The sequence below is a fragment of the Antechinus flavipes genome, chromosome 4 (assembly GCF_016432865.1).
Source record: "Antechinus flavipes isolate AdamAnt ecotype Samford, QLD, Australia chromosome 4, AdamAnt_v2, whole genome shotgun sequence".
Lineage (NCBI taxonomy): Eukaryota > Metazoa > Chordata > Mammalia > Dasyuromorphia > Dasyuridae > Antechinus > Antechinus flavipes.
The window spans coordinates 482,501,349-482,515,303 of NC_067401.1; the positions used below are offsets into that span (position 1 = coordinate 482,501,349).

Here is a 13,955-nt window from a genome sequence, read left to right on the forward strand (position 1 = left end):
AGAGTTGTGTTAAATGCTGAAAATACAAAGAAGCAGAAACAGTTCCTGCCCCCAAGGAGCTCACCATCTAAGGAGGAGGAGAGCTACCTATGTACTAAGTACAGGCATCCGAGGTCTGTGGTGTAGAGACAGAAGGTCATCTCACAGAGAAGGCCTGGGCGGTGGGGCGGGGTTTGGGCTGAGTCTTGGATAGGCCAGGATGAGGAGAGAGAAGGTTGTGGGCCTGAGTGAGGCTGGTGAGGAGGCTGGTGAGAAGGCCGGCTCTGGAGATGGGGCCAGGGAACAGCAGGGGGCTGGATGGGGGACAATGCTGGGGGACAGCAAGGGGCCGGGATTGAGGAGAGAGAAGGTTGTGAGCCCTGAGCAAGGCCAATGAGAAGACCATCTCTGGAGATGGGGTCAAGGAACAGGAGGGGGGCCGGAGTCACCGGCTGCGAGAGGGCAAGGGGACTGGGAAGCTTGGGAGGGAGAAAGGGCTGGGACCTCCAAACAGAGAAGTTGTGTCTGATCCTCAAGGTGATGAGGAGCCACATTAGGAAAGTTAGTCTGAGAGCTGAGAGGAGGGTAGTCTGGAGGGGGTGGAGACTAGAGGTAGGAAAAGCAATCAGAAGGATATTGTGGTAGTCTGGGTGTGAGAGGAGAAGGGAGGGAGGGAGGGAGGGGAAGAAAGAGGGAAGGAGAGAAGGAGGGAGACAAACAGACAGAGACAGACAGAGGGAGGAAGACAGTTGTATGAGAGATGGGCGTTTTGAAATGTGCAGGCTCGAAGAGGCCTCGGGTCTGTAGGGTGGACACGACACTACATGCAGGGGTGACCATGGCCCTTTGTTGGAAGCCTGAGTGATAAAGATGATGCTGGAGTCCCAAAACCTACAGGAAACTTAGGAAGTTTTATAGTTGCTTGAGGGCTGATTATGAGGTGCCTCGCAGTGGCCAGCGGGCCACTGTGATGTAGCTTGAAAGAGGAATAATCAGGGCATCGTGCCCAGGAAGTGAGATGGCACAAAACAGAGAGGAAGGATCAGGGCCGGCCCTGGGAGATCCCTGGGGTCAGTGGGCCCAGCCAGAGTGAAGGTCCAGCAAAGAAGATTGAGCAGGAAAAGAACCAGGAGGAGAGTATCCCAAAACCCCAAAGAAGAGGGTCATCCAGTGTCAAAGGAAAGATCAAGAAAGGTGAGGGTTGAGAGGAGGCTGTTGGATTTGTTAGGAAATCATCAGCAACCTTGGAGAGAGCAGGAGAGAAAGCAGAGGGAGCCAGTGTAGACAAGAGGGAGCTTGGAACGTGGCCAGCCCAGACCCTCGGATCAAGGGAGGGCTTTTTGAGGGTGAGGGAGACACAGGCATGTGTGCAGGCAATAAGAAAGGAGCCCAGGACCTTCCCAAGGCGGGAGGTGCTGGGGAGGGGTTTTCTTGGCGGGGGGGGGGGGGGGGGGGGGGGGGGGGGGGGGGGGGGGGCTTCTTCCTATGAGACAGGCGGAGGATGAGATAGGGGAGAAGATGAGATAAGAATTGGGAAAGGGAGGAAGGAGGGTGCTCTCAGCTTGTGACCTCCAGGTTTGAGGGGAAAGGAGAGAGAGGGAGACTCTGGAAGGTCTGGCCAGGGGATTCCTCTAAGAGAACAAAGTTTAGAATCGAGTGAGTGGATCACTGGAGGATCACAGCCAGAAGGGCCTAAGGCAGGACCTGAACTCGGGCCTTCCTAGTTCCAAGAGTTGTTCTGTACCAGAGCTCTTCTGCTGCTTCAGACAGAACTGAAAGAACAGCTTAAAACTTTGACTTGGGAGTAACCCATCAAGACAGGAGTGAGAATGGTTCCTCCAGTCCATTTTCTTGTGTTCCCAGAAATGAGAATTTGTCTCTTAAGTCAGCTACATTGGTGTCTCATCTTGGCATTAATCAAATGTAAAGAAAATACTTGTATGTCAGGGCATATATTTAATATATGAGCAACAATACGTGCAAAAAACCACACAGGGTGTCCCAAAATACAGGATCTTCAGCTTCTTTTAACCTTCAACTACTGATTTAGGGTATCTCCTATTACAGTTTACAAGAGACTAAACATCCCTTTGAAACAAGGACAGTATCTATAAAAAAGATTTTTAAAATCCGGGAAGCAAGAGATGGCATTCTAATGTCTGAAAAGGTCGACCCAATTCCTCTTTAGAACGAGATAACGCAACTTTGATGAAGTTATAAAAAGAAAATAAGAAGTAGGCTATTCCTAGCCTAAATGTCTGTTGAATAGTATAATTACTAATTATTATGGAATTGTTAAATGTATAATGTAAAAATTTCATCTAGTTTGTTAATTGAAATTGCTGTTGATTGCATATTTTAATTTTCCAGGATTATGGCTTCATTAAATTTACTGAGGTATTTGGTTATCAAGGATAATGAAAGTGACAATCACGTAAGTGAACTATTCACTCTGCCAGAGGGGAGATTTCTAAGTTTTTTTGTTAATTATTTAAGTTAGTGAAACTCAATAATTAATTAAATAAATAATGCATTCATCATGATTAAGTAAATTCTATCAGCTAATAATTAAATAAATAATGGGATGTGAATGATAAATAAATTATTTATTATGATTAAATAAAATAAATACATAAAAGTTCCACTTTTGTATAAGAAATTGAGCTACATGCTCTAGAGGTTGATGATCTCCTGGGTCCCCATAGCATGTAACTTGTTTATGTATATGGGAAGGGCCGTGGTGTAATAAGAACAAGATTCTGTTGAGGGGCTCTCAGTGTGAGGGGGCAGAGAATACTTTTGCCTGAGGACTTCCCGGAGGTGGCAGGGCCTGGCCAGCCCTAAGAAAGTGCCCCGGCAGTTGGTAGTATGTTAGCTCCGTTCCCTCCCTATTTGTTTCTTCTCCCCAGTGGATTTTCCCCTGATACCGTGGGACTCCCCAGTCTTGCTGTGGAAGGAAGGCTGGTGCATGGTTGCTGCCTCATGATTTCACCTTTGGGAGTTGCATATGCTAGGAAATCACCAGGTCTTTTTTTTTTTTTTTTTTTTTAAACAATTGAACCTATAACTACATCTTTCCTACCTTAAATGAAACCCTTGTCAAGTTTCTAAGTCCCTTTGTCATGAATGCCAACTTCAGATTTTCTTCCCTATATAAAAGCTGATTGCGTTAATAGCATCTTTTAGGTAACGTAGGAAGTCAAAGAGGGTTTTTTTGTGGGGAGGCTTTTGAGGCGCACATTGTTAAAAGACTCAATAAATAGAAAATGATTTGAGGGAGGTGTGTCATAAGGTAAAATTATGTTTGCTTTTGATCTCCTCCACCCTCGCCACCCACTGTAGTCTTAATAGTTACACAGCTATATGGATGTGTCACTTCTGTTGGTTATAGCTCTCTGATTCACGGGATGGCGTTAAAAAATCTTTTTTAGAAACAATAAAAGAAATACTTTATAGATCCTGACATAGAGAGTTTCTTAGTAGGAAAAAGAGGACCTGTCACTTTTCCTTCTTCTCCAGCCCTGGTGGATTTGAGGGAGGTACAAGGAGGCGGACAAACATGTGCCCGTTTGCCTTTCTTGGTCTCCTAGGGTCTTTCTTGCGTCTGATAACCCAGAACTTCAGAAATTAGAAATTAGACCCTGGCTTCTAAATTAGCCAAAGGCCTGATTTGGTCCCACCTTATATCTCATACTTAGTACAATCAACTTTCCTCTTAAACAGCCCAGATTAGAGCATTGAACTTTGCAGCATGGTGATCTAAGTTGTATCCTGCCTTAGACATTTACTAGCAGAAAATGTCCCCAGGGAACTTGTAACCTGAACCTCAGTTTCCTCATCTGTAAAATGGAAGCACAGGGTGGCTGTGTCACGTCGTGTTGGTCTTAGAAGGCTATCTAATTGTCAGCAGCAGCAGCGTCTGTTAAATAAGCAGAAAAAAACAGAATTAGCCTTCCCCAAGGAAATCTAACTTTCTGAATTAATAAGTCTTAAACTAACTTTGGTCAAATGCTCTCAGACCTTTGAGCCTTTTGGTCCATGCGCTTGTGGAATCACTCCCCCAAAGTGCTCATCTCATTTGAAAAGGGCTGTGTGATTAGTGTATGGGTCGGCCATTCTTAATTCTGTTATTTTAATAAGGCTGTGGAGGATTTTTTTCTTTCTTTCTTTGATTATTAAATTAAATTGTTCTCAGGTAACTTTGTATTCTGTAAGGGAGGGAGCTTGTTACATCCCCTTTAAATCCTGTTATCCGACAGTCCTCTCATTGCCCAGATCGGCGTCTGTCGCCTTCTCTTCGATGAGTAACAGTGCAAACGAGACCTTACCTCAGTGGTTTGGGGTTTCTTTACCCCCAGGACTTAGCACGTCTTCTGGCACCCTTATTTGTGCTCTTATAAAACCCCAGAAATGGGAAGCAGGTCCTCTGCTTTAAGACGTTTTAGGAGATTCTTTAGGAGATAGATAGCTGTAGATCTGTCTGCTCCATCCTCTCTCTCGTCTGGTTGACCAAGAGCTGCCTCAGTGGTCCCTCTACTCACCTGATGGCTCTTCAGCTGTACTGGATCCTCCTGGAAAGACCAGCAGCTGCGTTCTCCTTGGACATTTATCTCTTTAAATGGGGGGGGGTGTTTCAGCTTTCATTGTTGGGGTACCCTCTTCCTTCTGTTTCTCTTCCATGTAACACTCTTCTACAAACTGCCCTATGCCCCCACAAGGCAAGTCTCCTCTCCCCTGAAGTTCCTCTTCTGTTTGATCCAGGAGCCCTGGATAGCCCTCTCCCAACCCAGAATGGGGAGGCCTTCTTACTCTCCACTAGGAGGGAGACCACTCCCCACCCCCAAATCATCCCGTGGCCATGGCAGAAAGCTAAACACTGCCCACGAAGGCACTGCCTAGTTTCCCTTGCTTTCCATACTGGTTGAGATTTTCAGATTTCTTTTTTTAGAATGATTTTTTGGGGTGTTTATGCCTTAACCTTATGTATGATCAATCTTTTTAAAAACAGCCAATTGTTACCCCTAATAACTTAAAAAGCCCAATCCAACTTTCTTTAAGGGGATCTTAATGTTGGATCCTTCTGTCAACTTAATAAAGCCAACAGACCCCTCTCAGAAAATTTTTAAATTGAATACATAAAATAAAATATATAGTATCACAAAGGAAACCCATTTTATTATGATGAATTATAAAGAGATTTAAAAAACAAGTTATTGACCACCAGATTAAAAATCCTTGTTTTCTTTAGTCTTAACAGCTCTGCAGTTTCACCTGGTCTATCGGGGGAATCTGATCCTCAATTGCCACTCAGCCCCACTTCCCAGTCAATCCACTGTCTTTCTGCTTTTACCCTCCACCCCTTCCATTTGCCCTTTCTTACTCAGTTTTATTTGTCTGACCAACTCTTCTTTTTCTTTTTGAATTTTCCTTTTAAAGTCCATTCTCTTTCATTTTTAATATGCCATAATCCTTTTCCTTCAGTTTTTTCTCAAGAAGCCAAGGAGCTGAACTTGAAGCAATCTAGACTTGGGGAGTATTCTTCTAGTATTCCTCACTTTCTCCCAGATTTATCCTTTTTCAGTTTAGGTTTTACTAGTCTAAACCTCTCTTAGATTCCTATGTAATAACAGATGTAGAATTGGAAAAGATGTCAGAAGCCATTTAATCCAACCCCTTCCCCCATTTTACAGATGAGGGTCACATACAGAATAAGCATGGGAGGTCCCCAAGCCCCAGAGCCAGAGCTCTCTCCACTGCCTCCTGCTTCCTCTTTTCCGTGTCCTTTTTCTGCCCAGTCATACTGGGCTAAGGTTTCCAGTCCCAGCACTCCTAGTCCAGCGTTCCTGCCACGGGCCATTCTAACGAAAGGGTCTCAATTGCATTTTACAAGAGAGAAGTGGTGGTTCAGCAGCTGCTGGCTAGTAATGAATGCAGCGATCCAGAATCCGTGTGCACAGCCCAAGGACGACCTGGCTGGACTTCTGTTCATGGGCCCTTTCTTCCTTCCAGATTCTGAATCTATCTTAGGAAATGTTTTAGCTCATAACACTAACGATAAATAGCAATAATACTAGTAATAATACTGATGACGATTGCTTACATTTAGATAGCATTTTAAGGTGTGGAAAGTGTTTTACATACATTGTCTCAAGCTCTCAACATCCCTACAAGATAAATATTATTATTATGCCACATATACGTTGTGTGTGTATACACTTGTATAAAAGAGCATAAAGACAGCATTTGCCTTAGAGAGAGACAGAGATGCTGGCTCCACAGCAGGCAGGTGATGTGCTCCATCTCCCCTTGTCTCTTTCTTCCCATGATCTGCCCTCTCTTTGCTGAGTTTCTTCTTGCTCTGGATGGCTCTCCAGCTAGATAGAAGCTCTGTGGTCCCTCTCTTAAGATACACAGCTGTAAATCAGAAACTCACCTGTGCGTACCAGCTCCATAAAAGTTGGGAAATAGAAAACTTTTGGCTTGAGAATGGGTTTAAAATCAAAATGTCGTCATATAAAATTTTTTTAAACCATAGTTCCTAATTTGCATTAGCAAAACTTTAGAAATGTCAATTAGTACCTTTTCTAGTCGTGTGAATTGAAAGTTTAAAGGGTTTTTTTTTTCTTTTTTGTCTTGGTGTCTAATGCAAAGACAGAAGGAAACCATATTTATTTCCATAGCTACTTTCCTCCTACCTACTTCCAAAAATATTACTGTTGTGCATCATATGAAAGATTTGTAGAATTAGGCTGAACAGAAGCTTAATTTCTCTTTAACACTTTTTTTTATTCTAAGTTTAGACATGTGGTTACCTAAATTTTTAATTTAAAAATAAAGACTATTGAGATATACTGCTCATAAGTTATAACTAAAACCTCTTCCAGTATATCACTGGCGGAATGGATGCTCTTTGGGGGATGGAGAAGAAAAAGCTATTTAATTGCCATATTATGAATTCATGAAATTCAAGAAAATTTAGAATATAGTCCCCATTCAGTAACTATAACTCTTTTATTTATAAGCTGAAATAAATTTTTGCATTTATGGTAAATAAAAGCTTTTATACATGCTAGGTTAAACAGAAAAACTTTATAGTAGCACTTTGCTTTTATTTCCATTTGAAGGAGTGAAATTAAAAATTTATATAATTCTGCAGTTTTCATCTTTTCAGCCAAGGGGAGTTTATGAAACATTAGTTGATCTAAAATGATCAATATGCAAATATTTACATTTTATTTTTAATAAGTCATAATCCTCAGTTCTTTCTTCTACCCAAGAATGCTTATTATGACTTAAAAACAAACAATTATAAATTCATTGAAAGCAAACTAGATCACAGAGTGGTATAATTATCTTGGGGGGGGCTCAAGGAAAATTATCCCTGGGTCTAGATTATTTAGATTGATTCATTTCAAGAAGCATTTACTAAGAAAAGGAAGCAGGAAAAAATGCCTTCCTGCAGCTTCCTTTTAATGGCAATGGGGAAGAGAGTAAATGTATGTAGAAGTAAATACAAAGGATTTGTTCTAAAGTTGAAGTCCCATTAATTGAATAAAAGCTATATAAATTAAATGCAAACAATATATGCAGAATCACAGCATAGTCAGTGTTGGAAGGACCTCCTGAGATTCCCTCTTGATGTTTGAACATAAAGCCCAGAGAGGCTTGGGGGAGTCATCCTCAGCTTGAAGGCTTCTCTCAAGCCCTCACCTGGGCAGGCTGTACCTTCTAGGAACTAAAGACCCAGGTTAAGTTGCCTCTGCATTCACAGCGGTCTGATAGAGGGGACCTTCTACATGGTGGGCAGTAAGGACCCAGTGTGGTTTGCTGAATGAAAAAGGGTACAAAGAAAAGGATCCACAGAGCCTTGTAGGTTCCAAGGGGCCTGGGCATGATGCCAATCAGGGTTTGCTGAAGGTGCCCCCCACACTCTTCAGCCATGGGCTCCTTGGAACCCACTTTCTTTGTGGGCAAACTAGAAGTAATTATTAGAGTTTCTACCGACAGTTATTAAAAGCAGATGACCTTTTAAAAAGATCACTTGGAGGGGAAAGAAGGAGTGGAAAGAATCCTGTTTTATTCCTAGAAAGTAAAGTTTGTCTCTGAAACTGAGGGAGAGCAAACTGAAATCATTATTTAGTGTTTAGTGTTCCAGGCATGAATTACCTGGCACTACCTAGAGAAAAGTGGAAAATCATCCCTGCCCTCAAACGGTATACATTTGGATAAGGGAGAAATGGACATAGAAACATCCAGGTGTGGAGGTAGTTTTCCCTTTCCCAGGATGCCTCTGACCATATGGTCTTTGGGTACACACACAGGTAGAGTAGAGTTGGAAGGGAAGGTATTCCCAGTCTCCCGTGCACGAGGCTCTGTGAAAGCTTGATTACATTTAATTAGGATAAAATGGACTTCACGGATACCCAGGTAGGAGAGATCCGGTCGGCATTTTGTCTAAAAAGAGAGGGAGTGTTTAGTAGCCCCAGAAGTTCAGTATGAGCCAGCAGGACAGTGTGGAGGCTGAGCCATCTCATGCAATCCCGGGGGGCATCAGAAGGCACAGCTTCCAGGAGAAGGAATGGTCCTACTGTACAGTGTGCCTAGTCAGACCATGGTGTATTTCACTCAATTTGGGGTAATAGCGGAAAGAGTACTGACCCCGGAACCAAAGAACCGGCATTCAAATGTGCCCTTTGACATTGCTACCCATGTGAGTTATCAGAAACTGACCCCTCAGAAGTCTCTTTCTGCTCCTCCCCAGAGTATTCCCCTTCCCTTCCCTTCCATTCTTTTAAGATCAAGAGGTAATTGAACCCCATTCATTCCTAGTTTTCTAATTAGACTTCCTCTATGACCCCTGATGTTTGGGTTTAGAAATCATCTCCACATGTAATATAAGGTTGCTCTAATTTAAGCCTGTATGATTGTGTTTATCTTTTATGTTTTTCTTAACTCCTTTTTTTGCCCTTCAGAGTTTCTAAACAGCTGTGGTCTTTTGATCAGAAATGCTTGGGCATCCTCTAAGTTCCTAAGGTCCCATTTTCCTCACACAGGATTATACTCAGCTTTGCTGGGGAAGTTATTATTTTTGTTGTAAGTCTTATCATTTGCCTGCAGTCCAAGATCCCTCTTTCTGTAAAGTTGGGATTGCTAGATCATATGTGATCTTGACTGGGACTCTTTGGGTCTTGAACTCTTTCTGGTAGCTTGGATTTTTTTTATTTAAAAGTAGCATGTTCCCTAAGAACGTTTCTACCACAGTATACCTTCAGCTGCTTTGCCAGTGGTATATAACAGCATGCAAATTAAACTTTAAAATAAACTTTATCTGTTCTCTTCTATGTAATATTCTTGGGAAGAACACTTTAGAGCAAAGGGTCTTCACCTTTTGTTTTTTCACGGACTCTTTTGACAGGCTGGTGAATCTCTTTTGAGAATAGTGTTTGAAAATGCATAAAATATACAGGGTCATAAAGAAAACCAAGCAAATTCATGTCTCTGAGGTCAAGAACCCGTGTAAGAAGCACTTGAGATGGGGAGGTAGAAATGACTTCAACCAGATTTAGTTGCAGATGAAACCCCCACGTCATTGGGAGGAATAGAAGTGGCCTGTACATGGCTATGGGTGATCTTCAGTCACGACAGGGGCAACCAAGATAATGGATAATGGTTTGGATTGTCTGTTTGTCTCTGTCTCTCTCTCTCTCCTGTCTCTCTCTCTTTTTTTGTTTTGTCTAAGGCAGTTGTGGGTAAGTGACTTGCCCAAGGTCCCATAACCAGGAAATGTTAAGTGTGAGGTAACATTTGAACTCAGGGCTTTCTGACTTCAGGGCTGGTGTTTTGTCCACTGCACCACCAGCTGCCCCAGGGGTTTTTGAAGATAAAAACAAGAAAGAAAGAACAACACAGCATCCCAATCATTGCCTTCAGAAACCTAAACCATGCAATGGGCGACATCTCTGCTAGGGATGAGTTGGGAGCCTCCTCTTTCCCCTCAGAACGGTTTGTTTTTTGCGCGTTTGCAGGGCTCACTTCTGGTTTTGTCCAGTTCTTTCCATTGCCTTTGCTGTCATCGCTGTTTATTGTCTTCTTGGCTTTGCTCGCTTCACTCCGCACGGGTCATGTAGAAATAGAATCTCTGCACCGATGCACACCCCTCCCCCAGCCCAGGCCCCAGCACTGACTCTTGCCCTTTTGATTTGCACAGTCTCCATGACTTGGAGCATCCGTGGGGTTCTGAGAGCTGCCCGGCCGTACTCCTCTAACTGCCCACTCTCCTCCAACCACCCGCTCGGGTGGTCTTTGTTCCTCAGCCTTATGCTCTTTGCAGACTGTGACGGGTGATATTACTGACCGTGCCCCCCTTTGTTGTGGTCTTCACAACAGACTCTTCATTCAGCAGGTCTGCTGGCTTCTTCTCATTCTCCTTGGCTGACTTCTGCATCCCCACACTAGCTGGTGGTCCCTAAGGCGCTCTCTGGCTCTTTTCTGTCTCGTTCCCACACTCAGCTGGGCCTTCATCATCACCTGCACAGGTGTCCCCCTCATCCGTTTATTCACCCCCCCTTTCTTCCCTGAACTTTAGTCTTGATTCCCATCTGCCTATTTAATATTTCAAATTGGCTCTCCCACAAGCATCTCAAACTCAGCCTGCCAAAACGTCATCTTCAGAGCCTTTCCCATTTCCAACGTTTTTTTATTTAAGTTGAGGTGCCGCCATCCCTAAGTCACCCACGTCGGCAGCCACGGCACCAGCCTGAACCCCTCATTCCCCGCCCCCATCGATTTGCCAGATCTCAGGCCACTAACAAACCCACTGATGACGCAGCCCCTGCCTCCTCCCACGGATTTAACCATCATCTCTGCTGCTGATGACCCTCAGATCAGTCCTCCCAACAGGTCTCTCTGCTGACCTCCATCCTCGCCTCTCCAGCTGCCTCTTGTCATCTCATATACAGCAGATATCTTAACATGTGCAAAACAGAACTCAGTGTCTTTAGTCCCCCCTCCTTCCTTGGCCCAATGGTGATCCCCTCAGCTTGACCTCTCACCTCCAAGACCTGCGGATTTCACCCAGACATCATGTCTCTACTTTGCTCCCTGACAATGCTCCCAGCCTGGTGCCCGCCCCACGCTCCGACTATCACCAGCATGGCTGGGAGAGGGGGAGGGGCTGCCAGGCTCTTCCCATTCCAGACCATCCTCCCTCCACCCATCCGTCATCTGTCATCTACCTATTTATATCTATCATCTCTCTCTATACACACACACACACATACACACTCACATCTGATCCTGTCATAATTCACCCCCCCCCCACTCCCCCTCACTCACTCATCTCCAGTGGCTCCCTATTACCTTCCAAAGCAAATTGAGGACAGGGTTGGGTGTCCAGAGCTCCGCGTGGCCTGGCCTCTCTTCCCTCCTAGTCTCATCACACCTTGCTCCCTGACCAGGCCTCCTGGCCTCCTGGCCTCCTGGAACTCCCAGGCTCAAACATCCTTGCCCTCTGCTCCAACTATTCATTTCCCCGGCTTCTGCTGAGCCTCAGCCACAGTCCCACCTCGATCCACTGGAAGCCTTCCCCCACCCCCTCTTCAGTTTGTGTTTTCCCTCTTCAAATGATTTCCTATCCCCCTGTATATCACTCACTTTGTGATCATGGTTGCTCATCGTTTCCTCTGTGAGATTGTAAGCTCTTTGAGGGAAGGGACTGTCCTTTGCCTCTTTTTACATCCTCTGTGCACAGTGCCTGGCACACAGTAGGCATTTAAGAAATGTTTTTTAATATTGAAGTAGAAACAGAAAAAACAATAAAATGAGATTGGATGCTTTGTAGTGATACTGAGGAAGCTGAATCTCAAATGAACTAGTAAATAGGCCCTGCACAGGGTCAGACATAATTATTGTATTGGTTCAACAGAACTATTTGATTTTCTTTTTTAACCACTGTTCCAAGGGAAGGCTCCTTGGATAGGAAGAGACAATAGTCATAAGTAAATGTGACATAAGAACAAAAAGCATAAATTAAAAATGATGGCTTGGGGCTGGGATAGTTTTATATTCTTGAAATTATTTACTGCAATAATGTGCATGATTAATTTGCTGAATTCTTCTGAATAGACTGGACTATGGACAGAACTTAAGAAGATTGAGACAAATTTCTTAAAGCCGCTGCACACGGGACTTAATATGTCAAAGGCACATTATGAAGCAGAAATTAAGAACAAAAAAGAGACCAGACGAGGTTAGTTGCTTATGTTTCTACCACCTGTTTAGAACCTCAAGTTCAAACAAACTTTTATATTCAAACAAAGTTAAGAATATTAGGCCATATTTAACTCAGGCGCTAACAGGGAGCTAAATCTTTCATTCCTTCTATTTTTTTTTTCCCTTTAGTTATGACTATGATCGTTTTTGGTTTTGGTCCAATGGCTATACAAGTTGGTTTACTCTTTATACCCTTCCCATCAAATTTGTTCTTGTTCAACAATAACACTTGACACAACTCAAGGTGTGTGCTTATTTCTGCAGGACAAAAATCCTTTGCATCAATCTTTTTTTGATGAGCAGATAGCAACATGAGTATATTTGGATATCACTGCACTTTGAATATTGCCTGTTTCCATGTAAAATTTAAAATTAAACCTATCTGGTTTCTGATATTTTTAAGTTGTTAATATTTTTAACAATATTGCTTCAGCATGGTCTCCATAGTATCTGTACAACAGCATTTATATTCACAATACTAGATATTTCCATATTTTTAAAGTAGAATCAGTAATTCTCTTTATATTGACAATTTTACAGTTCTGATAATTTGATAATAAAATAAATAATTAGATTATTAAAGTTTTTAAAAACTTGTTAAATCATCAGAACTATTTAAAATGTTATTATTTTCTATATTTTCCAAAAACTCAAAGCAATTGTACATTATCAGCTGTGTGGACTCTATTTTTGAATATAATTTTAAATTTTGCTTTACAGCAATGGTTTTCAAGTATTATATCAGTAGACTCATGGTAATTTTGCCCATAATTTAAATATTAAAAAAAAAACATTTTCTAGTGAATAACAGAAGTGGCATGTGAAATTATTGGTGGAAACTATAGTCACTACAGTGAGTTTAATTGACTGACAATTGATGATTGCCATTTTTTTGTTACAGAATCTCATAATCCTAACACTCCTAAAAATATTTGTTCAGTAATGGTCGGTGGAGAGAAGATGCCTGACATTCCTAACATGACTCCCGAAATGCAACTTCAGGTGAATAGGGTTTTTTTTTTAGTACATTAATTTGTGGTTTTTTTGCTGTTGTCGTTTTTTAAGGTCCTTGTGTTGTCAGTAACGTTCATTTTTCTTGACATTTTAGGTTCTCCATTCAGCTCTTTTCACGTTTGATTTAATAGAAAGTGTTCTGGCCCGGGTAGAAGAACTCATTGAACTGAAAACAAAACCTACATCTGAAGAAATGTCTCGACTGAAATAAAGCCTCCCTGCCTGAAGAGCTAAAGCAGCTGTAGAAACAGCAAAACCAGTTTTGTTCGTTCTTTGTGGAGACCTTTTTACTTTAATGTACTTTTTAAAGAAGTTTGTTTGGTTCTTAGGCACTTGCTGCTAGAAAATAAATGCTGCTATTCTCCTTTTCCTTCATGGCTTGTTTATCTTATTAGAGAATTGTAGTATTCTGTTAGCTTAAAACATATTTACCAAAAAATTTTTTAAAACTTTATCTTAAATTAACAGTAAACTGTATTTTGGCAAGTTTGGATGTTCGGCAAAAAATAAGATTTGTGTATCATTTTAAATTCTGAAGACAGACCATTCACAAGGAATTTTGTGTGGGAGAGCAGCTTAGACACAGTAAAAGTCCTGCAGTTTCCCAAATAGAGGTGTCCTCTCCCTTACGGACAGGTATTCCAAATGTACATGAGACCCTGCCAGTCGGTATATTTTGGTCCATTTAGTTT

At 42.3% G+C, this 13,955-nt stretch overlaps 1 protein-coding gene across 3 annotated transcripts in view; it reads left to right on the forward strand.

Annotated features, from left to right (window-relative positions):
* GLMN (glomulin, FKBP associated protein) overlaps positions 1-13,633 on the forward strand; it is a 54,107-nt gene extending 40,474 nt beyond the window's left edge. For all 3 annotated transcript variants that reach the window (XM_052000000.1, XM_052000001.1, XM_052000003.1), the window contains exons 16-19: positions 2,350-2,413; positions 12,103-12,226; positions 13,151-13,251; positions 13,358-13,633. In XM_052000000.1, the coding sequence (XP_051855960.1) occupies positions 2,350-2,413; positions 12,103-12,226; positions 13,151-13,251; positions 13,358-13,474 (406 nt within the window). In that variant the 3' untranslated portion in view covers positions 13,475-13,633. The remainder of the gene's footprint in view (positions 1-2,349; positions 2,414-12,102; positions 12,227-13,150; positions 13,252-13,357) is intronic.
* The last annotated feature ends 322 nt before the right edge of the window (positions 13,634-13,955 follow it).